Source organism: Asterias amurensis, chromosome 12 (genome assembly GCF_032118995.1).
Source record: "Asterias amurensis chromosome 12, ASM3211899v1".
Taxonomy (NCBI): Eukaryota; Metazoa; Echinodermata; class Asteroidea; order Forcipulatida; family Asteriidae; genus Asterias; species Asterias amurensis.
In genome coordinates, this window is record NC_092659.1 from 2,044,157 (window position 1) to 2,070,031 (window position 25,875).

Consider the following 25,875-nt stretch of genomic DNA (forward strand, 5'->3'; position numbering starts at 1 on the left):
GATGGTTGAATTTCTCAAAATGCACAAGAATTGAACAATAATTTCGGAAGGAAAAAATATAGAAACACCAGAAGCGTAGTGTAACATGTTCCTGTTAGGTTCAGCCTGCCAGTATAATGTTATTGGAAAACGTTTCGACAACTGAACTGATGGCAAACTGGCAATGCAAACTTTCTTTGAAGTTAAAACAACTTTCGGTACCGTATGCATTTTGCAAACCATTTCACTTCAAATGTACGTGGTTATGGAAAAAGTTAAGTTATTATTCCCAACATTTGAATCTGAGAAAAATTTACTGTCAGATGGGCAATTCCACGATAACGGAAGGACGTTTTGACTCATTTAACAACATTTAAATGGTGGATATCTTTAACAGTTTAATTAGTTTCATCAAGCAAATGTCACAGTTTCTTTTATTAATGACTGCCTTCAAAATGGCCTCCTCTTTTTGGCTGAAAAACTTTTAGTTTATAAAATATGAATATTAATAAGGTCGGTAACGGAAGGACACCAGGGGTCAATTTCATAGAGCTGCTTAAGCAAAAAATTTGCTTAAGCACGAAAATAGCCCGCTTATTTTACACATGTTACTGGCCAAAATTTCATGCCATATACATTGCTTATGACTAGTATTTAGCTGTTGTTTACTTAGCATAACAATTGAGTGGAGTCTTGACCGGTAATCTGATTTTACTAAGCAAAGAATTTTTTGCTTAAACAAAATTTTGTGCTTAAGCAGCTCTATAAAATTGGGCCCTGATACGCTTCTCAGATTGTGTGTTCCAAGTAGGAGTACGGATTCTCTCCCGTGGTAGCCACTCACTGGATTTTAGGCGATAATCTAAAGAAAAAAATGCGACCACCTTTTGAAATGAAAATAGAGTTCACAGGTCATAGCTATAGGGTGCGTTCGTTTAGCTTCCCTGCGTCGACCCCGGTGTGTGGCGTTTTTTTTTTCCAGGACGAACGTGTGCGGTGCGTTCGTTTAGCTTCCCTGGGTCGACCCCGGTGTGTGGCGGGTTTTTTGTCCAGGACGAACGTGGGTAATTACCTGCACACGTTCGTCCTGGAAAAAAAAAAACGCCACACACCGGGGTCGACCCAGGGAAGCTAAACGAACGCACCCATAGTTTTATTGTTCCTATCCTAAATAATTAAAACACTCAATGGTTTCAAAAACCAAAGGAGTACACTTGGTAAATATTATTACTCAAAATAATTGTTAGCATAAAACCTTACTTGGTATACGAGTAATGGAGAGCCGTTGATAGTATAAACCATTGTGAGAAAACGGCTCACTCTGAAGTAACGCCGTTTTTGAGAAAGAAGTAATTTTCCATGAATAAAATAATTCCATTTTGATGCCGAGACCTCGAAATCAACTTCTGAAAGCACTTACTATGACAATGGTGTTTTTCTTTCATTTCTCGCAACTTCAATTGAGTTTAAATTTCCACAGGTTGATTTATTTATTTATTTATTTATTCTATTTAAATCTTCGGACTATACAGTACAAAAGTTATACAAACAAGCAGAGGCCGTCCAGGGAAATGCAAAGTCATAAAAACTCGTCAAAAAAGATGTGCCCTCCCAGACCTTGCTCGTAAAAAGGTAAACATGTATAAACTGCATAACACCGGAATCTAAAACTGTATATTTTTTTATTTTGTGTATAATAATGTTGAGATAGGCCTACCCTTGCTATTACATATTATGGACACACCAAGTGAGAGGACTGGTCTCCGACTAGGTTTTTCACAGGGACCCTGGTCCACTTTCTACCTCCATGGTCCACCTGTATGAGCTGCTTATCGGCTGATTTTGTGCTTGGTGTGCAACTTCCATTTTCATAGCGCTGCAACCGATGCACTAAAAGGAACGCTGTCCTTGTGCATGCTCTTTGTGAATGACATTAGAAATCGCGCAGCCTGCCGTCGATCTCCAAACACATTCTACCTGAAATATTTAGCGCTTAGCAATTTTGCTATTATAGCACATAAAAATTCTTACCACGGTGAGAATACATTAAATTCCAGCAAAATTGTTCAGAAAAAAATAATGCCTAAACAGCGCCCTTCTCCAGTTTTTGTTTTGCAAGTAGCACCACGGTTAGTGTAGGAGCTATAAGCTCTATGGTTAGTGTTTGCTTTTAAAGGAACACGTTGCCTTGGATCGGACGAGTTGGTCTATAAAAAGCATTTGTAACCGTTTTTTTAATAAAATGCATATGGTTGGAAAGATGTTTTAAAAGTAGAATACAATGATCCACACAAGTTTGCCTCGAAATTGCGTGGTTTTCCTTCTACTGTGCGAACTAACACGGTCGGCCATTTAAGGGAGTCAAAATTTTGACCCCCATAAATGGCCGACGTGTTAGTCGACGAGGTAAAAGGAAAACCGTACAATTTCGAGGCATGTTTGTGTGGATCATTGTATTCTGCTTTTACAACATCTTTCTAATCATATCCATTTTATAAAAACCGGTTACACACGCTTTTCAAAGACCAACTCGACCGATCCAAGGCAACGTGTTCCTTTAAGGCCTCCAGAAAGGTATGCATACCAATTACCATGCTGACCTTGAACAGTGATGATGGGGAGGTGGGTGGAGTACGGGTGAAGGGATAAGAGAGGCCCAGTTGAAATAATTTTACTACACAATGCCTTGAGTGCCTGATTTGGGTTTGCGGAGTACCAAATGGGCTTAAATTGCCAAGCTCATGCCCCACGGAAAACAACAACTTTCGTTTGCCCTCTCTCTTTGACTATTTAACCCCCGCCTCCACGCCCCCAATCCGCCTAATTAAACGGGAATGATATTAACAAGAGCCCCCTGCTTTTTTGCACCTGCGGGCAACTTGTCAGATCTGATTAATTGCTATAACCTTTGGTCCTGTGTTTGTAAAACGCATCAATTTTTTTTAAAGAACACATAATTATCTTTGAGATTTTAATGTTTGAATTACTTTCGAGTTGTCAAGAACCCCTCCCATCAGAGGAATGAAAAGCTATACTTTTGGCGATAAGGACTACCTCCACCGCCCCTCATTTATTTTTTTGTTACACGCTTTCTGGATGTCATTGGGACATTACACATCCGCATTTATCCCACGCGACTTATTAAGTCCTTCCAGTGTTCACCTTTAAATAATTTTATAAGTTGACTTTTATTTAACATTATATATCATGAAAAATAATGCTTTTTGGTGTACTTTTACACGTTGTGATCCTTTGAAACAATTGTATGTAAAAAGTGTCAGTTTACAGACAAAATAATGATATTTTGGGGTTAAGTGTAATACATTTAGAAGTAAGGTGACTGTTACAAGTTTATGTCGGCAACTAGGAAGGGACCATACAATGCGATTTTGTGTGTCACATAAATTCCCTGGTGTCCGTAATAAAAACGTAGCGACCAATGGACTCGGGGTACCGGCGAGACACATGATTCGCCATTTTATTATTTTTCTATGCGTTTTTGTGTGTCTGCTGTGCGTCTGGATTAGATTGTGTGTTGAAGAAAGTCGTTGCAATCTTTTCTGAGTTTTGAACCATCTGAAGCTCTACTGAAAGGATACTCGGCCTTGAAGTAAAGACAGAATATCATGGCGTCCTGCCATTCTGGAAATTCAGCCGTAGGGTGAGTAGATGGTGAATTTCCCTTGTTGGGAAATCGGGTAGGGTGGCGTGAAAGTTTACAATACCAAGTCAGTGCCTGCCTGCCTGTGTGTGCTGAACCAAACGTGCGTGTTTGATACGTGCGTACGTGAAATTCACGTATTTTGTGGGGTTGAGAGAGTAAGGATCATGGCAAATACTGAAGGAAAATCCTCCAGCACACATCAAGAGATGAAGGAGGAGACTTCAAATTCACTGGTCCCCCCTTCTGCACCCAATAAATGTGATCCTGCAGAGGAGGAATTGGAGCTGCAATTTCTAAACGCCCAAATTCATGAATCGGGGAGTAAGATTCTGGCAAACGCCAACAAGAAGAAAAGTTTCTTCCAAATCACCAGCGTGACGGAGAACGTTAACGATGAGAACGATAGCATGGACGAGCTCGATGAAAGTCGAGCAGACGACTTGTCATCGGCCGATCTGTCAAACATGTCCAAAATGAGTTTACAAACGGACGTTGAACATTCTGACGCAGACGACCCGGCGATCACCGTTGGGGTGTGCCTGAACCCAAATTATGCTGCAACAAACCCTAACTCGGAGGCAAACGGGAATGGCCCCTCGAGGTTTAAACTGGTGAAAGTCGCCCGAATAGAACCCATCAAACGGGGACGATGGACATGTAAAGATTTTTTGACTGAACCTCAGCCTGCTGGGGAATGCTCAGCACCAAAAGCTGAACAAATGAAAGACAATGTTTCCGGCAGCTCAAGCGCCGCAAGTTCTGTGCACTTTGTACCCGGGGAGAACCCCTCCACGGATAACCCGCTTGGGGATTTAAGCTCCGCCGCTCAGCAACCAGTGCCACCGTCCAGTGAAAAGGCAAAGGATGGAAAAAGAATGAAGCGAGATTCCTTTGCATCGTTGACAAGGGACAGGACCGGTAGCAAAGGTACATTTAGTAAAGATCATCTCAGGAAAGAGTCCAGTGATCTGCCATCTCTCAAAGACTCGTTAAATGTTGATACTGACAACCAGTCGGAAAGCGATGATAGGTGAGTATATGGAGTAACTAAGTACTAAACTGAAGTTTATTATTTATGCAGGCCTGGAATTTCATCTTCGAAAGGGCAAGGCCGTTTTCTTTTTGCAAAGGGCACTTCCATCATTGGAAAGTCAATGAGAAACTTTTGAAGGGCACCATGTAATTTCAGGCCTGTTTTGTAAAGCCTCTAAATCTCACCCTGAAGCCCGGTTCATACTTCCTGCGAATTCTTCGTGCAGAACAAGTTTTCTTGCTCACACTTGCATCGCTTTTTTGGTGATAATCGGCGGCACTGTTTCGGAGGGGTCCTACTAAAAGCCGACAACAAGCCGACAACGCCGACAACAAGTCTATAGCGCCGCCAACACGCCGCCAACAAGTTTTAAAAACCTCAAAAATGGCAAATAAACCATATACATTTTAGAACTATGTGTGTTTTGTAATATAAACATAAATTTAATGGAAAAACTTCACGAAAAGTGTGAATTTTTAACCAGAAAAAAAACTTAACGTTCACGGAGAACGGTCGGACGCCATCTTGGCTTAAAATCGTGTTTGGACCAGTCCATTATGATGCGGGTGAGTCAGACTTAGCAATAGAGGGCGGGCGTCATGCACTGTGCACACTGCAGTGAAGGTCTTCACATAAAGCCCGCCCTCTGTTGTTGACAAGTGCTAAATCTACCCGTATCATAATGGTCTGGTCCAAACACGGTTTTTAAGCCAAGATGGCGTCCGACCGCTTTCCGTGCAAGTGAAGTTTTTTTCTGGTTAAAAATTCACACTTTTTGTGAAGTTTTTACATTAACTTTATGTTTATATTACAGAACACATATAGTTCAAAAATGTATATGGTTTATTTGCCATTTTTGAGGTATTTAAAACGTGTTGGCGGCGTGTTGGCGGCGCTCTGGACTTGTTGTCGGCGTTGTCGGCTTGTTGTCGGCTTTTAGTAGGACCGTTTCGGAGTCCCAAACTGTTTGGGAGTCCGATTATTGCATCACAAAAATTTGCTTTGCATTCGTAGCAAGTATGAACCGGGCTTTACTCCTTCCGATTCAATCTTGAGTTGAAACATTAATCTTATTGGTAGCATGCAGTCTCTCGAGCAATTCCAAATTAGGAATGAACACGGCAGGGTAATTACCTTATCCTGACTTCAGACCTGTATGCTTCGTTTTTGGAAGGGCAAGGTCACCAAGGCATTTTCTCGTTAGTGAAAGGTATGTGGAGATTGTAAATTTTTATTGGAGCATTTCAAGGGCACCGAGGCAATGAACACAGGGCATGGAGGCAATCGCGTCAAGTTGTGTTACTGTTAGGGCTACAGTGTGTACCCATTTAGGTTTGGGTGGCCCATCCTAATTACTGTTGGAATGGTAATCAAATTCAGGGCTTTGAGCAGAAAATTGTGCTTGGCAAATCTTGCTTAACAGAACCAGCCAAAAAACTATGCAACGATATTGTTTGTGATTGGTCCCTTGTTAATTTTTGCTAAGCGTAACATTTGCTAAACACCATTCATGAAAGCAGCTTTATGAAATTGGTTTGAGGTGTCGACCAAATTTTGCATCAATTTGTATTTTTTATTTAAATTGTTTTCCAACATGAACAACCAAATTTTCTGAAAAGAGTATACATGAACTAGGCCCTACATGTATGTACTGTACATGTAGGCCTAATAATTATAATTTTGCTTATTTATTCCCTTTCAAGAAAGTTCTCACTGTTTTGGACATTAAAGGGACACACCGGCCGAATTGGGCTATTTGGGCTACAAAATAGACTAAGAAATGTATTCAACGGGTTTCCAGGAATGAAGAAGAACAGTCCTTTAAAAAATTATCAAACATGTGTCAAATTTGGCCGTTTTTGAGCATTTTAAAACAAAAACGAAGGTCTTGTGATTAGGCCTGGGCGAATTATTCGAATATCCGGTTAATGGCGAATAGGTTTTCCTATCCGTAACCGCGAATGCCTTTTTTTTCTTAACCGGATATCCGCATAGGGCGCGAATACCTATTTACAAACCGGATAATTCTGTAATTACAACCGAGTAACCGGATATTCTTTAATATCCGAATATCCGCGGACGTCGGGCGACAACTGATATGAATATTTTGTCTGAATCCTTATGAAACTTCTATTAAGACAGCATAAAACAGCATATATTAAGTATTTAACTATGCTCACCTCCGTGAAGAGTTAAAACAATGACATTTCTGACGTAATTTGTTCAAAGATTACAAAAGTTTTCCTTCACGTAGAGTCAATCACGATCAAAAGAAAAAGCAAATCGCCATCTTTAAATTAGATCCGGTCATTTTTATGAATGAACCGAGTGACACTGTCTAAAACTAATATCAATCCGCCCATAAGATCTCATTCACAAACGAACAGCGCCCTCTAGCGGCAAAAAAAAAAATTTTTAATTTTTTTTTTTTTAAATAGCGCCCTCTAGCGGCAAAAAAAACTATTCGAATATCCGGTTAATTTCGGATAGTTGGCCAGCGGTATCCGAATAACAAAAATTCACTATTCGCCCAGCACTACTTGTGATTGTTCTAACCAAAAAGTGGTACAAAAAATCACGTGACCTTCCGGGCTAGTTTTACTTCCAGCCGTCTAAAAGTAACTTACCAAACCAAATTTAAATCTTTTTTTTACAAAATTATTAACGAGTAATTGACGAAAAAGATCATGTATTCAAATTATCGCTACAAAATGTAAATAATGGTGAAAAATCTAACGTAAGATTCGCATTCAAAGAGTTCGTGTAACGGAAGCTTGTTATATGGCCCCACAGCGTGGAGCAATCGGAACGTAAGCCTCGGGGCATATCACGTAACGCACATGCTGTGTCTCGTGGGGGGCTGGAGGTGTAATCCCGGGCGCTATGAACTCCCAGCTTGTGGGTCTCGCCGTGAGCTTGAGAGGGGTTGGGAGCCAGACATCAGAGTACATGTTTGTCATCGTGGGTTTGTCAGTCGTTACACCTCGTGTCAAATCCGTTATTTCTTATGATCGCAACGTTCCAATATTATACTCTGTTTTGTTTCATGGCTCCTAATTTCTTTTTGCTAGGAGTTTTCAGGAAACAATACAAAAAGATTGATGATGTCAAAACGTAGGAATACCGCATTTTGTTAAATTGACAGTGTTATTATGTGAGTAGCTTAAAAAATGTTTTATGAAGAAGAAAAAAAGGATTAAAAAAACCGGAGCCCCCGATCGAAAAAAGAACAGGTGAAAAATAGTTTTGTATTAAAAGGTTGAAAAAAATATGATAAATATTTTTTTTTTTAATTCTGTGAATGAAGTGTTATTTTTGAGATTGTTGAGGTATTATTTGGTTACGTTCCAAGCTACGCAGCTACTCAGCTACGCTTACGTTCCTTCAAGTTATAATGTTCCTTCAAGCTATAATATAAAAAGGTACTTTTTTCAAGCTCGAGTCAAGCTCCGCTTATGTTCCATATGCAGCTACGTTTATGTTCCAAGATATCCAGCTACGCTTATACCTTCCAAAGTATGACGTTCCAAGCTACGCTTACATTCCAAGTTTTGCTTACGTTCCTTCTCAAGTTACGCTATATATACAAAAGGTACGCTTTCAATCCTGAGTCAAGTTACGCTTACGTTCCATACGCATCTATGTTTACGTTCCAAGATACCCAGCTACGCTTACGTTCCAAGATATGCTTACGTTCCAAAAGATAAGATTACGTTCTAAGCTACACAGCTTCTCAGCTATGCTTACGATCCATACGCAGCTACGTTTACGTTCCAAGATACCCAACTATGCTTACGTTCCAAGATATGCTTACGTTCCAAAAGGTATGGTTATGTTCCAAGCTACGCAGCTACTCCATATCCATACAATCCATAAACATCATTTAGGTTTGTTACGCTAAAATCAAAAATTACGCTTTCAATCCCGAGTCAAGCTAGGCTTACGTTTCAAGATTTGCAGCTACGCTTCACAAGGACGCTTTTGAATCCCTCACGATTCCGTCCCCCCCCCCCACCCCCAAACCCCCAACCCTCAACGAGAATGTAAATTATTTTTCATGACATTGTTTTACTAATTTCTCAAAAACTATAGCACCTCAGCAAGTAATATTTTAAGGGAAGGAAGCTTTCTACTTTCATTGTCTTCAAACTGTTTAAGCCTAATGTACACCTGTGGACATTGTGTTTTAAAAAGTACCCAGACCCTTTAGGAGACGACCTTTAGCATGGCACTTGAGACTGCAGACACTTTCTAATAAGGGTCATCGTCAATATCCACACTATTTTTAATATTCACACTATTGTCCGAATGTGTAGCTCATACAAGAAATTAAAACAGACTCGTTGGAGAGTTTTTGGAGAATTCTATCAAATTGTACCAAAACATATTTGTAGGATGGGGATGGTAGGGCAAGGGCACCAAGGCATTTTTCCGCGGTAAATAAAAGGCACACATGTAGATGAGGAAATGGTACATTTCTTCTCAAAGCTTTTCAAGGGCACCAAGGCAATGTCCCAGGGGACATGGAGGCAATAACCTTTGTTGCCTCCGTGGAGTATCATCAGGCCTGCTGATTTTGTTTTTTGGTAGTCAACTAGAGAGCGCAAATCTTCTGGCTCTTTGGGAGGGACTGGGCAAGTCTATGTAGCTGGATAAATTGTGTTTTACACATTCTCTTCTCCAGTTATTTGTGTTGCAATATCAAGACTAGCTCCTATGGACTCACAGGGCCTGTATGCTTATTTTAGAAAGGGCAACTGCACCAAGGCATTTTTTCCTTGGTAAAGGGCAGCCTTTAAAGAAATTGCAAATTTCTCCTTGGGCATTTCAAGGGCACCAAGGCAATGACCAGGGGCCACAGAGACAACCGCCTTCGTTGTCTGGATGAAGTATCGGGCCTGCTGTCGGTTTTAGTCACGTCTGTATAATATAGAGAGTGTAAAATCAACTGGCTTGTAAGAAGCCACGGAGGGACTGGGGAAGTCTATGAGTCCAGATAGTTTAGGTGTACAGATTATAATAATATCTCTTCTCCGGTAATTTTATGGTGCAATATTATCAACACTACACACATGTTCCTATCACAGGGGAAGATCCTATAGACCAATAGACTGTGCAAGTCTTGCGCGCACCGGAGCGAGAAAACACGACAACTGAAGAACTTAATTTTTGTATGAATCAAATCTTTGCTTTAATTCTTAATGCCGAATCTGAACAACAAAAATACCCATTAGAGCTTGTTTAAATTAGTTTTAGCTTTTTAAACAAATACACAATTATCAGTTAAAGTCTATGTATAGACAAAAGTAAAACTCTGGGACAAGGATGTTTGTTTGATCTTAAATGTTTTGAAACCCCTTTTGTACGTGTAAATCTACGCCCGAATTTGAAACTACTGAAAGCTGGTTTATACGCGGACGCACGATGGTCGCAAGGGCGTTAGATAAGCGTGTGACGCATTTTAAAGAGGAAGCCGACGCCTAAGCGACCAATGAAAAGGCTTTCCACCCCGCGTGCCCAAAACAAGCGTCTGCGTAAGTTTCGTGATCGGAGATGGGCACAAATTCTTAATTTTTTACAAGTAACCTGACCTGAGGTCAAGTTCAAATATCGGTTTTTCTTCGTTACTATGTTGACTTTATTTTTACTTTCATATATGTTGTTAATTAGTATTACATTTTTAACAACATGTCATTTTTATGGTCATAAACTATATTAAACTAAACTAATGGACGAAACAAAATATTCCCAACGTAAAACTCCATAAGATAAGGTTGGGACCACAATGGTCCCGGAAGTTCAAATCTGCGCGAGACTTGCACAGTCTATTGAGAGGGCTAAACTGTTAAGGTAGAAATTGAAACCTTTGTGTCACCTTTGGATTGGATTGGCAATGTAAACATTCTTGTGTATAATGCTGGAACAGGCATCAACTGGTGTTAACGGTGGGGGTGAGGCATCAGGCAAATGATTAATCAAATGATTGATTGACAAATGTTTGTCAAGTACTTGAGAGTATAATGTACCATGTGTTTGTCTAAATACATGTAGCAAACAATGTGCCAGGCAATAGTTAAAAGGTAATAGTTAATAAGCAGGACAGTTCTTTTCAGAACTGAGAAGTCTCCTGAACACCTGAACAATCTACTCCGCAGTAGTAGAATAAAGCAAGACAGTTCTCTAAAGAACAAACTCTACCTGGCAAGTAGATACACACATGGTGTTACCGCAAAACAAATATATATTGATACCTCACCATGCAATGCCTCAAATCCTATGTGCCAGGCGATCTTTCATTTTTGATAGGACAAAGGCACCAAGGCATTTTTTCCTTGGGAAAGGGCTGGCAACCTATAAGGAAGTTGTAAGTTTTTACTGTCAGAGCATTACAAGGGCACCAAGGCAATGACAAGGGGGGCGTTGAGGCAATCGCCTTTGCTGCCTCTGTAACCAACAGGCCATCATTGAGTAGCAAATGATGGTTTATAAAATAGCAACTGGAATGTGTATTTTGTGTAGCATTCTTACAGAAACAATGTAATGTTCAAAATTCAAATGTTTGAGTCTGGAAAATACCTTTCAATTCTAGTGAGTAATGACACTTATAACCCCAAATAAAAGATGAGATCAGTATTTGCCCTTACTAAAATAAAATTAGTTGAATGCATGCTGTTAGAAAGTTCTCATTTTGATTTTAGTCAGATTGTATATTTACACACATTTCTGGTCAAGTAAACATTTTGAACGAACCCCGTATCCTGTAGAGTGGATGACACCACAGAAATTACCAAAAGTCATTTGCAGGCGATTTGTTGGAGAAACAAATTTCTTTGACAAAATTTTATTGATTTCGGGGGCACTTAGATAGAATACTTTTGCAGGCCTGTATGCTTCACATTTCGCAAGGGCAAGGGCACCAAGGCATTTTCTTCTTGGTAAAGAGCACCCTATGAGGAAATTGTAAATTTCTACTTGAGCACTTCAAGGGCACCAAGGCATTTTCTTCTTGGTAAAGAGCACCCTATGAGGAAATTGTAAATTTCTACTTGAGCACTTCAAGGGCACCAAGGCATTTTCTTCTTGGTAAAGAGCACCCTATGAGGAAATTGTAAATTTCTACTTGAGCACTTCAAGGGCACCAAGGCAATGACCAGGAGGCATGGAGGCAGAGGCGATTGCCTCCGTGACGTATCAGGCCTGCTTTGGCTGTAGGCTTTCAGTTGGAAAATTCAAAAACCCTTCTACATGTATGTTTAACCAAAATTGCTTTGTAAAAAGTTGGAAAGGCAGTGCGTTCTGCTCTACCAGCCAGGCTTCTAGTGGATGATACCCAATTGCTAATGTACACCATGTACATGGTATAAATACAGACTGTGAAGGGGGTAAAGACACAAGAACGACAACGAGATTGTTAAAGGAACACGTTGCCTTGGATCGGACGAGTTGTTCTATTAAAAGCGTTTGAAACCGTTTGTTTGAAATGCATATTATATGGTTAGAAAGATGTTTTAAAAGTAGAATATAATGATCCACACAAGTATCACTCAAAATAACATGGTTTTCCTTTTACGTCGCGAACTATCACGGTCGGCCATTTATGGGAGTCAAAATTTTGACTCCCATAAATGGCCGACCGTGTTAGTCGACAGGGTAAAAAGAAAACCGTGCAATTTCGAGGCATGTTTGTGTAGATCATTGTATTCTACTTTTACAACAACTTTCTAACCATATACATTTTACAACAAACGGTTACAGAACGCTTTTCAACGACCAACTCGACAGATCCAAGGCAACGTGTTCCTTTAACAATTCACGCCCTCAATTGGTTGAATGAGCGTGTGCGTATTCTGCATGGAGCATTTCAACCAATAGAATGCATTCTCTTTGCGTTGTGGTCGTTTTCATTATCGCTGCAGTATGACTTGGCCTTAACCCTGTTTCAGTCGCAGGGGTAGGCAGCGTGTGTCCCTGGTGACAGTTACAGTGTAATTTGGGTTGACAACGAAGTAGTTAGGCCCATATTGCACATACCCCTCACCTTGAAGTGGCTGGCTTCGTTTGGTGAAAGGGCATGGGCACCAAGGCAATGACCAGGGGGCATTTGAGGCAACGAATGTGACTGCATTTGTTGCCTTCTTGAAGTATCAGGCCTGAGCTTATGTGGGTCGACGGCTCAAAAGTTGTGTGGCTCTCACCTTGAAAATTTGAAGTGGCAAGTCCAGTCTACTGACACAAAGCATGTACAATGAATGTAAAAAACAGGTTTCTAATCTGTAAAAGATTTAAGCGCAAACTGTTAAAGGTCAAGCAAATCTATGTCACTATTTAAACACACCACATCCGCTGTACCCTCAACAGAAATATTAAAATAATAAGTCTCTGCGTTAGTAATTAATCAGAAACCGAAACCTGAATGAAAAAATATATCATTTAATGAGAACGCAATCAGTCCTTTGAGTTAATGTTTGAAGTGATGTCTTGGTTGCAGATTCTGTGGGTTAGAGTCAAATTCCAAAGTTCATTAGTTTGGATTTTAAAGGTGCATACATGTACACTTACTTCATGTATAATTTTTGTAATACAAATTTTCTCTGGACTTAAAGATTGTATAAATCCGGCCTGATTCTCTGGATTTTTTCAACTGGATTTTTTCAAAAGCAAGGCAGACTTTGCTTCAGGGTATGAAGAGGTTTGAGGGGATATTTACTTTACTCGGCCCTGGAATTATACACGGCCACTGGTGCCCTGCTGTTGATATCACCAAACTCTTCCTACATGTACATGTAGTATAGGATAAGTCTTAAGACTTGAGGACTTTTAAAGTTTCGTATCCATTGCTGCTACATGTAAGACGCATTGAACCCATATTACATGTAAGTTCCCATTAGAGTTGTAGATTAATCCTAGCGATTAGTTTACGTGAAATCGGCTACTGGTCTTGGCCTTAATGCCTCTTCAAAACCTTATTTTATAGAGTTTACCATTTTCCTAATGGAGTCCATTACCAAAATAAAAGATTCAGATGGATTGTGACCACTAGACCCATATAATGTAACAAGTGTTTCTGCCCTGATACAAGTTCATGGAGGCAACAGAGGAAGTTGCCTCTGTGAAGGTACTTATTTAATAGAAATTGACAATTTCCTTATAGAAGTGCGCTGTATCAAAGGGAAACTACCATGATGCCCTGTCATTTTAAAGGAACACGTTGCCTTGGATCGGTCGAGTTGGTCTTTGAAAAGTGTTTGTAACCGTTTTTTATAAAATGCGTATGGGTAGAAAGATGTTGTAAAAAGTAGAATACAATGATCCACACAAACATGTCTCGAAATTGCGTGGTTTTCCTTTTACCTCGTCGACTAACACGTCGGCCATTTATGGGGGTCAAAATTTTGACTCCCATAAATGGCCGACCATGTTAGTTCGCACAGTAGAAGGAAAACCACGCAATTTCGAGGCAAACTTGTGTGGATCATTGTATTCTACTTTTAAAACATCTTTCCAACCATATGCATTTTATACAAAACGGTTACAAATGCTTTTGTTTTGACCAACTCGTCCGATCCAAGGCAACGTGTTCCTTTAAAACAAAACATCATGTAAGCAGATACACCGTAAGCCACTAACACTGGCCTTGCCCTCTCTCAAAGAAGAAATTCCAGGCACCTTGAAGGGTTTATGGGAGCTTACAAACGAATTCAGTTAGATCGTGAAACTCACTGATCCAAATAACTTGTTTAACATGTTGAAACCACTTTTATTGATTTTTAATCAATTATAGTTACCCAGTAATCATTAACTTGGACAAACTCAACGTTATTGTTCTTTTTCTTGTACTAAAAGAACAATAACCTTAATTCTGTCCAAGTTGACCTTTAAGCTCTATGTAAGTATGCAGTGCTCCTTGCCATCTTTTTTCCATCTGCAGAATTTCTTCCCGCATCCTTCTACCCTGCCTTGTATAGTCACTTCATTTTTAATCCCACACAGGGCAAATGTAAAGGCAACATATCAATCTTCATTACAAGTACCTCTGTGGTTTTCCTTTTGAAGGAGTAGTTTTTTTCACCGCAAAATTTTTAATATGAGAGAGCCTGAAGCCTCTCTCAGGATCTGAAATCACACAATTCTATGAACAGTTCCAGCACTCATAAACAATGTACAGGCGTGTTATGCAGTAAGATCATTTATGTCTGAAGGGGGCATGATAAAATTGCATTTCATGCTCTCTCCAGTCATTTGCTATAGCGCCCTCTATTGGCAGGTTATTGTCATTAACTGTAGAGACAACCAAACAACAGTTTCAGTACTGTCCTGTCCTGTCCAGGCATTGTGCAGTGAGATTATTTAAGTCTGCAGGGCACATGATTCTGTGGAAAACTTGCATTTCACACTCTCTCCAGTCACATGCCATGGCGCCCTCTATTGGCAGGTTTATGTCATTGACTGTATGGAGGCAACCAATTATTCACAACACACAGCATAGATTTATGGTGACATGTACACTGTACCCTGTGGAGGATGCATTACCACATTGACATACTGTCACTTTTACAGCCTGGTTGTACTTATTACAATGTACATTGTTGTACTTCGGTAACAAACTGTGAAGTTTGATTGGTCGAGAACCAATCACATGACGTGTGCAACAAATACGCTTGTTATATATACCGCAGTAGGAAATTGTGAAGTTTGATTGGTTGAGCCATGGCACATGTGCATCAAATACGCATGTACCATGGCTGCACAACGCGGCGGGTAACATGAGTGATGTTAGCCGGTGTCACTACCATGATCGTTCCCACCGTTGGTTGATTTCCAGCTCTTAGTACGAAATGACTGCGGGTTCAAAATAACGTTACCAAGGTTTAACAAAACAGTTTTTGCACCCTGTAACTGGGGTCCATGGGTTTTGTACACCATCTGGGAAAAATTGCACACATCAGCTTTGGAAAAAGAAAATATTCAAAATTTGTTCAACACTAGTTTCATCAAATCAAGATAAACCCATAATGCTTTGAATACAAATTAGAGCTTTTAAAGCCATTAGATGAACACTAAGTAGAAAACATTATGAAGACCTTGACTCAATCAATTCAATTCATCATCAGCTTAGGCGATTTATTTTTACCACATTGCCCCCATTTTAAAAAAAATCACAGGGAGAACCCTGTAAACATTGTCTGTTGTTTTCTTTCATTTTTCCTTAAATGCTAAACTCCTTTTAGCATTTTTAAGGGATGATTTATTTGAAAAACACAATGTATCAAAATTTTATGTTCAACGATTGAAAGACTTAACAATATTTAAAACTAAGTACGAGAGATTTGTGGTAACAACATGTGAATATCTCTTTTGTTGAGTAGTGTTGGTTCTGAAAAGAATTGGTCTTTAACGACTCAACGTTTTGAACAGTATACACCTTTGCCATGCTGCCTCTCCCTTAGTCATATTCCTCGTATCGAATAACAATAATGAATGCTAAAAATCATTTGCAATTAGGAACCAGACTAGTTTGTTCTTCAAGCCTCGGTTTGGTAACAATGATATAAATTGCAGAAATTCAAGATGGATGTACCGTGATAAAGGTCTATTGTATGCTCTGATCGTCTTCAGATAAAATATGTAAAAACAATGACCTTCTTCCACATCCCTCACATCCTCCCATGGCCCCAAATTTCTCCCCCTGGAATTGTCGCCTCCCACCTGACACTTTATTCATCTTCCTGTAATGAGGCATGGTGTGACATTTTGTAAAAAGACGCTGCGCATGTTAATGTTAAGAAGGAGATGCTTTTCTTAGAAGTCGTTTGACTGTGGGCCAGACATGGGGGGAGTCAACTGTCTGATATTACATTCGTACTGACTGTCAATTTAAATATCTTGGTTGAATGCCACCTGGCCAAATTTAGGATTCGTTCTATTTATTGTAACAAGTTTTTGTCATTTATGGGAGACACTGAACTGAAAGGGTTATAAAGATAATTTACAGAATGCAGTTCTTCACCTTAAGAAATGCAAGGATATAAACTAATGTACATTAATAGAGAAATCATTGTACATGTAAGGGAAATTGTATGGGGGAACATTGACTACGGTTGAAATGATAATGTCTCTTGAAATTTGTCATACTAGATAGCAAACAAAATTTCAACATTTCTAATCAAAAAATTTTATTCCCCAGAAGACAGTGGTCAATAAAAAAAAACTACAAAGCGAAGAAAATGTTCGGATTCCAATTGAGACATTCTCATTTTCATGTCTGATTGCTAGCTTGATCATCCAAGCCTGCATGGAGGCCCCCATGGGGGAAAGCGCTTTAAAGCGGGATTAAGGGCAATGTTTACACTGCCTTTCTGTCATGTTTCACTTGACACTGGGTTTTCCCAGAGTGTTTTTCAATTCTTAAAGGAACACGTTGCCTTGGATCGGACGAGTTGGTCTATAAAAAGCGTTTGAAACCGTTTGATGAAATGTATATGGTTAGAAAGATGTTTTAAAAGTAGAATATAATGATCCACACAAGTATCTCTCAAAATTGCACGGTTTTCTTTTTACGTCGCGAACTATCACGGTCGGCCATTTATGGGGGTCAAAATTTTGACTCCCATAAATGGCCGACCGTGTTTTTGGACGAGGTAAAAAGAAAACCACGCAATTTCGAGGCATATTTGTGTAGATCATTGTATTCTACTTTTACATCATCTTTCTAACCATATGCATTTTATAATAAACGGTCAAAAAACGCTTTTCAAAGACCAACTCGACCGATCCAAGGCAACGTGTTCCTTTAAGCACAGGCTTAAAGGGAAGGTTTAGGAATCACTCCTAGAATTAATGGAAATAAAAACTTACTTAGTTAGAAGTATGTATAGCAGCTTTCGATAAAGCATTTTTAGAATCGTTTTAACTTCAAAGTAATGTGGCTATTATCGAGGCGATCTGTGCAAATCGTTTGCACCAACAAAATACGTTATTAAAAACAAAAAATCAGTTGAGGATGGGAATTTATGATCAATCTAAAAAAAAAATAACAATAAAGAAACCTCATACAATGCCCCAGATCAAACGGCAGTGCTTTTAAAACACAAAATAAACACAGAGTTAACAAATATTTTGAGAACCTCATTTCAATTCAGCAGGCTTTGACCATACTTTCAGAATTTACTTAAAGACAATAGAAAAGAAAAACCCTACATGTATTTATAACACATTTTTTACCACAATCTGAAAATGGTGGATTTCCTCCACTATTTCCTATTAAAGGTTCTATCATGTACTATTTGTAGGACAAAAAACACAATGTCCATAGATTTACATCAAACTTACACAGTTTGAAGATAATGATAGTAGAAAGCTTCCCTGAAAATATTACCAGCTGAGGTGCTGTAGTTTTTGATAAATGAGTAAAACAATGTCATGAACATAATTTTCATCTCAGTGATCATGAGACGAAAGTTATTTTAGCATGTAAAACGTATTATATATTTTCAGGGAAGCTTTCTACTATCATGTCTTCAAATGATGTAAGTTTAACATTAATCTGTGGACACTGTTTTGTGTTACAAAAAGTACCTAAATCCTTTAATTCTACATGGCTCAGCTCTAGCATGAGCACACCTCATGCCCACTCATAAATTAACATTTGAATTAAGTACATGTACATGGATATTTCAGTCTGGATGTTCCCCTCACGCAACATTAATGTCAATCGGGGTGGATTGCGGAGGTGGTTGTTTATAAACGCTAAGTAATGCAAGGCAAAAGAGAAAGTAATGATTTTGTCTACGTGCACATTAGCTGGTCATGTGCCTTGGTTGGCAGAGGGTGGATGAGAATGTGACAGTGTTTAGTGACGTCATCCCCTTCAATGCATCCTCACAAACATTCATATTAAGTGTGAAACAGGAAACCCAGAGGCCCTCGCAAGAAAATAAACACAGAGCCTCAGATTTCAGGGCGCTGCCAAAACCAACATCTTGAAGCTGGATTTTTAACTTAAGTCATTCTACTTTTGTGCAAAATTAACCTACTGTCTCAATATAAAGAACACTACAGAGGTGGTTTTGCTAACAAAACAGTTTTTGGCAGTGTAAGCACTTTTTGTTATCCACAATACATAAACTGATAAACTTGAAGAAAATTGAGATCGATCAGCCATCTGGGTCACAAGAAAATAGTGAAAAAACACGATTACACATTTTGTATGACATAAATTAAAATGTAAAATGACTAAAACACTTACTGAGCAATAAACTTCAAACGGAAAGTTAGTTATATTTACATAGTTCAGACAGAAGTATTTCAAGGGATGTTTTTCTACTATCGTCACAATTAGACCGTGTTAGTTTTATGTAAATTTGTGATCTTAGACAAGTTTTTTACTTGCCATTTCTGTAAATGTTCCTTTAAATGTGGAACAGGAAACCGGGAGGGCCTCGTAAGAAAATAAACACCAAGCTTCAGATTTCAGGGCGTTGCCGAAAAAACCAACACGCTTGAAGCTTGAATTAAACTAAAGCACATCCTGCTTTCATGCAAATCTCACCCAGTGTCTCCTTAAATGTCTCTTCTGTTTTCGATTTGGTTTTTGGTTTCCTTGGAAAAGATTTTGTGATTGTGGCACAGAGAAAGTGTTAGTTACTTTGCTCTGCGGTAAAGAGAAAGTCATATTAAAATGTTTACTTACTGCGCCTTGAACATTCAGCAGGGTGGATATGTGCACATTACACCCGTTACAAGTCTTTACTATCATTGAGTATGATAATGTTTCATGAGACAGATTGTCTGTTTTTCGCACAAATTTATGTTTTTGGAATCCATATTTGGATGAGGACTGCCGAGAATTGTGATTGAGATTTCCTAATTGGCTGTGGATTTCTTTAAATTGTGCCACCGTGGCAAAGATTTTTTCCCAAGTATCTCTCTGTTTTTCACACAAAATTTATATTTTTGATACATATTTGGATCAAGACTTCTAGGAACTGTAATCCAGATTCTGATTGGTTGTGGATTTCTTTAAATTGTCTCATCATCCAATGACAAGCATCGTAAGAGAACACCCAAGGAGGCCATCGCCCAGATTGCTATATTTCACCCCCGGTCTCTCTGTCTGTGTCACTACCCTACGCCCGCCTCATGGATCTCTTCTCAAACCCATGCAGACTCAGAGCCCTATAAAATATTCAGCTCGTCTTGAATGATACACGTACAGTGTACAGTACACAAACCCCTTGTGGGCTGTTGGGCCCTCCACATGCTTCGTATGCATAACGACGACGTGGGGATCGGAGAACATCGGCACGGCAGTTGGTCTTCATCGTCATTAAACTCAACGATCGCATCGAGACATCCTCACTGGAAGAATAGAGCACCAGAATATATCCTCCAAAAGATCGTCTGATGTTCCCGATGGAAATTTGTTTTCTGATCTGAGGCTTAGCGACAACTGGTTCTGGTTTTTTGGAATAATCAGACGGATAGGGGTGACATTTCTATTAATCTACTGGAGTCTGAATTGATTCATTTACACTGAGATCTTCAACACTGCAATGAAACCTCTTCTAGATTTCAGCGGCAAAACTAAGGCTTGCTGTGGGGCGACAGATTTGGATGGGTTGAGCGTCTTGGCAACTTCTCCAGAGAGGGGGAATTTACTGACACCCACGAGCGCTGACCACGCCCTCCTGACTGTGATAATGATTTTACACAGGTAGGGTCTTTTGCTGAATTTTCTCAAGGTGGAGAATTGTGTTATATTTTATGTAGGCCTGATACTTCACGGAGGCAACGAAGGAGATTGCCTCCATGCCCCCTGGTCATTGCCTTGGTGCCCTTGAAATGCTCCAGTAAAAATGTACAATTGACGAGGGATGCTATGGTGCCCTTGCCCTTTAAAAACGAAGAATACAGGCCTGTTGGTGCTTTTTGTCGTTTGTGATTTACAGTTTTTTTTATAGTTTGAGTTAGATGATGTTTTAAAGATGTAGCATGATGACCACTGAAAATCATTTGTTTTGAGTTGTCGGGGAAAACAAAGACTTTATATGAATAATATAAAGTGATGCAAATTTAAATCATTAAGAAGAATCTTACCACGACAATAGGATAAACAATGCTGTATTGTTACAACATTGCGCAAGATGTGGCCCAAAATTTCCTTTTGTTAATGGGGCTACCCCTGTTCATAGACGGATGGGCGAGCCGCTGCTAAAACATTAACTGAGTTTCACTTCCTTCTTATGTCACAAAATCCTTTTGTCAGATATTATGTGAATTTGTGTTCTTTTGGTATTGTTCCCTCTTTGGTACTTTGGAGAGAGTCAGGCTCCACAAACCGATTTAATAAAAACGTTTTTAGGGCATGTTTCGACCATTCTCGACCAGTCTATAAAATTTCTCATAAATTAATTAAAGGATGTTGATTCATTCAATGTTGGATTATACTTTAGTAATTACCACGAAAACAAGTTATATGCAATTTTTATCAAAAATTGTCATGAAAGATGGTAATGGTAGGTTACAAGCAAACTGCGAAAAATTACATGTATTTGCTCGAGTCTGGTGTTCTTAACCGCTCAGCCATGACAGGTTACTTTGTTAATAATGAGAAGGAACAAACAAATTTCCCTATTTTAAGCTGCCAACTTTCATAAACCTTAAAAGAAGAGGCATGTTGTTTACTTCTCCGTCCTTCTCATCTCAAATTTTGTTAGCTAAATTTAAAAAGCGGTAGAGTTCGCAACTCAATTCAATGACTTGTTTTGAGGTCGCGTTTACTTTCGATCAGTTTAGATCAAATTGATTTAGTTGGACCCTAATGAAATTGATGGCGAACTTTGCTCTCAAAGAGTGGAGATGCATGGCGTCATTGTTCTATGATTTGTTGACAAAAAAATTATGGTAATTCATTACAGAGTTTAAGTGGCAAACAGCTAGCTTGGACAATTGGTCAGATAGGCCCAAAAAGCCGATAAGTGATTTTCTTTCAAAGGAAAAGATAAGGGCTTTCCGACAAATACTTGACTCCTGTATTGTTTGTGACAATATGTTGTTATGAATACAGAGGTTGTTGTGAGTTGTGACAACTGTAGTTGTTTTCATTGCCACGTGTAAACTGCCAAGCAATAATAAGTGTCTTTCAAGCTGTGCCAAAAATATCAGGTTGCAAATTGTTTGAATTGACGATTCTTATTTCCAACTCATCATCTATTGTTAGGATTTTGTTATTTGGATCAAATTTCCACTTAACCCACATGTCAATAATCCTATTGCTCTTTCGAAGATTTAAAGGGAAAGCAGATTTTTATTTAACTGTTCGATTGTTTTGAAGTGTTGGCGACTGAGTGATTGTTTCAATCCTGTATAAATACAATACATTGTACGTACAAATGGTGTAGTTTTTGTTTAGATATTGCCAAAAATCCATAGTAGTAACATCTCCACAGGAAGAATAATCCATAATTGGAATAATACAATCCGAGAAACGCTTTAAGCAGAAACATTTTTCACATTGAAATATTAATCCAAATTGCTCTTTCCAAGATTTAACAATTGACCCACTCAAAATCCTGGGTCAGAATACAATTCCTGCAGAATATTTTTTCTCCAGTATTCACCAAGTTATAAGTATGTTTTTTTATGGTCATTATTTTTTGGAGTAATTTATACCAACCTCAAACATAACCCTCCCTTTATCCCTCATGACAATAATCCCAATTGCTCTTTCCAAGACTTAACAATTGACCCACTCTCAATATAATCCTGGATCAGAATATGAATCCTGCAAAAATAATTGTCCAATATTCACCTCAACTAGTTCTTTTCCACCATGTTCTATTAAGTAGGCTTTTACAATTTCATGGTCATTAATTGTTGGCGCAATTACCAACCTCCCTTTACCCCACATGACAATAATCCAAATTGCTCTTTCCAAGATTGAACAATTGACCCACTCCATATCCTGGATCAGAGAATACAATTCATCTGCAGATATTTTTCCAGTATTCGCCTGGTTCTTTTCCACTGGGCAATTTACATAATAAAGCCTTCAGTGACCCGAGCACATTATGGGGTCATGCTGCAGTCATGGACAGTCAATAAAGGCTGTGTGGAAATTTCCACTCGCTACAGTAAAGATAAAGCCTGTACCATTCACTCAAACGGGGGTGGTGTATTTGTAAGATGGACTCTTGAAACACAGCCAGGTTTTCTAATTCATTAATTATAGCTGCTAAGCTCAAATTATGAATTCCAAAGTATTAAATATACTTGTACATTAGACAACTACTACCTCACAAATACATTTTGTGTCAGAAAAATGGAAATATTTATACATTAATAAGCAATAACTTGTCCCTCAATCTTCCTGAATGAACTGGCCACCCCCAAACTAGGAAAGTGTAGTAGCCCAGGGAAATCCCTCCATATCCCCATGCATTCAGAAGGCATCATTTCCAGTAATTTCCACCAGTGTTTTGATGCATTTTGAACCATACCCGTATTGGAAAGGGCATAACTCTACACCCCTGTCCACAACAGCATCACAAATTGGCTACAAATTTATTTACTATACTTTGGAACACTTGGTTTATTTTATAGCTCCATGGATTTGGTGTAACTGTATACATTTGATTTGAGGCTGTACATGTGTACATTTCAAATTTTTAACAATTTGATCTGTGTTGTGATATATCCAGATGACTTCTGGTCACTTCATTTGAACTGACCGGTCTTCACAATCATTCACCAGCGAGTCAAGGATAGTTGTCAAGGCTTTAGTGTTTTTTAATTGTCTCCTCGAACCTGGTCAGCCATCCGGTCTATCTGAAACGGGTCATATTACAAAATTGCTGGTCAGCCTCACCAGAACATGACTTGCCATTGACCGTGGTGGTTCGTTGTTGTCACATCCGATTTTGTTTCTTTGGAACACTGCCAGTTTACATTCCGTCCTCGTAGACTTATCTGAGACAAGATACCTGTGGACACGTGAGGTTTATCCCGCAAGATTCTTCGGCTACTTGACATTCATCCAAATACCTTGGCGTCCTCGGACGTGATTTCATCAACGGGGAAAAATTTCAAGGATGAGAACCTTCGCGAACTTGAGACGAGACGAGTATTAATAACGCTGCCAGTTCAAAAACCTTTGGAAACCTAATCTGAGAGTAGAACCGTTGGAGTATTTTTTTGGGGTGATTTTTGATGAACATTTAAGCAAAATGCGTATCCACACGGGTAAAACTAACAAGGACATGTTATATTCTATGTTTTCCAGTACGTCGGCTACTGGTGGAGCAATCGATAACAAGATAGAGCAAGCAATGGTGAGTACAAACTTCTTTTTTTTAATTTCTAAATGTTTCTTGTAACTGTAGAAAAAGTTTCTGTATCCTGCCATCACTTTTTCATTTGTTATGAAATAAAATAAGATCTAATTTACTCAAAAGAGATATTCCTTTTGGTAAAAAAAAATAGTGGAATAGTGGAAAAGTGTTGGCAGGATATGATATGTTTCCCTTCTTGTATTTTGTTTAAAATTTCCATCAACATTTTGAGTGTCAATTTCTTGGGATAATTTCATAAAGTTGTTGAGAAGAAACAGTGCTTAAGAAATGTTTTTGCCACAGATGTACTTTCAGGGAACCAGTCCAAAACAATATACACTAGTCTACATTGTGTTCTGACTGGTAAACCATTTCTTCTAAGCATCTGCGAACTTGAGACGAGACGAGTATTAATAAAGTTCTTGGCTCATAAAGCTATTTTTAAAGCACAAAATACAGGTCATCTTTATGATGTTTCAGTTCATTGATCAATACTTAGAACTGTCTTCATTTTTTTTTTTTTTTTTGCCAATAAAAATAGCTTTATGAGCCAGTAACTTGATTACAATCTTTGGTAGAAATGGTATGAATGAATTGAATTGAAAGTTGTCAGATGTTTACTTCTACACCTGCGGTATCAATCAAGTTCATAAATGTAGTCGTAAAAATAAAAATAAATCCTGAAAAAAAATTGCTCGCATAACTTGTTAGAGGGAGGGTAATACACATACATGTACATAGATTGGTAAACACTGCAAAAAGTAATGACCATAATATTTACTTGGTGAGAAACACCGCAGCTGTTGATAAGCTATTTTGAGAAAGGATTCTTTTTAAAGGATGTTGTATCAACTTTTCACCGGAAAGAGTTCAAACCTGAGAAACGATTCTTGCTTGAATCGTTTCTCAGATTTCTTTGAGGGTTGGTGTCCGTTTACGAACGCTGGGGCCAGAGATGTGGTTAGTACCCTTCTCAGTCTGTCATGTATCACTAAATGTGGATAGTTTCGACGTTCTGGTGAAAATACTGTGACAGTTTCTCTGCTGGTTTCCCTGCAAGTACACGTAGACACTGTATTCATGGAATTTAGCTGAAACTTTTACATGATTTTCATTGTAGTTTTTAAACATTCAATGCATTACATGTATGTTGACAAAAAACAATCTTTTCTTTCAAGTGACCTGGTTTCTGAAAGTGAAAAAAGTCTCTGCAGTCTGTTTACCTTCAGAAAAAAAAGTTTTTTGTGGCGGTCAATGAACTAGATTGTCATAAATTTAGGCAGCCCTTCAACACTGATGCTGTGAATAATTGAAGAGATGAAAATGACTTTTGTCAGGTCAATCATGGAAGTGTCGTGGCCGAGCGGTTAAGAACAAACTCTGGTGTTTCTGATCAGCAGAGTGTGGGTTCGAATCCCCAGCCGTGACACTGTGTCCTTGAGCAAGACGCTTAACCATTGCTTCGTCCTTCGGATGGGACGTAAAGCCGTTGGTCCCATGTGTTGTGTAACGCATGTAAAAGAACCCAGTGCACTTATCGAAAAGAGAAGGGGTTCGCCCCGGTGTTCCTGGTTGTGGCTGCTTAATGCGTCGTAGCACCTTGTAAACCCTTATAAGGTGCTAAATAATTGGGTCTCAGAATTCATCACTGCAATAACTATCTTTCTGAAAGTTTGTATATACTCAGCGCCTTGAGCACCTTGTTTGGTGGATACATGCGCTATATAAGACTTCGATATTATTATTATTATTAATCATAGTGAACTTGGTCGAACCTCAAACTGACCTTTTTGCTACCACCCACCATGAAAATAATTTGACCTATTTATTTAAAAAGAGATGTCATTGGCAAAAAAAAGAAAAAAATTAAG

At 38.8% G+C, this 25,875-nt stretch overlaps 1 protein-coding gene across 1 annotated transcript in view; it reads left to right on the top strand.

Annotated features, from left to right (window-relative positions):
• The first annotated feature begins 3,232 nt into the window (after positions 1 to 3,232).
• Positions 3,233 to 25,875, top strand: part of LOC139944810 (uncharacterized) — a 29,745-nt gene continuing 7,102 nt past the window's right edge. The window contains exons 1-2 of the mRNA XM_071941922.1: positions 3,233 to 4,673; positions 23,956 to 24,004. Coding sequence (XP_071798023.1) covers positions 3,808 to 4,673; positions 23,956 to 24,004 — 915 coding nt within the window. The 5' untranslated portion in view covers positions 3,233 to 3,807. The remainder of the gene's footprint in view (positions 4,674 to 23,955; positions 24,005 to 25,875) is intronic.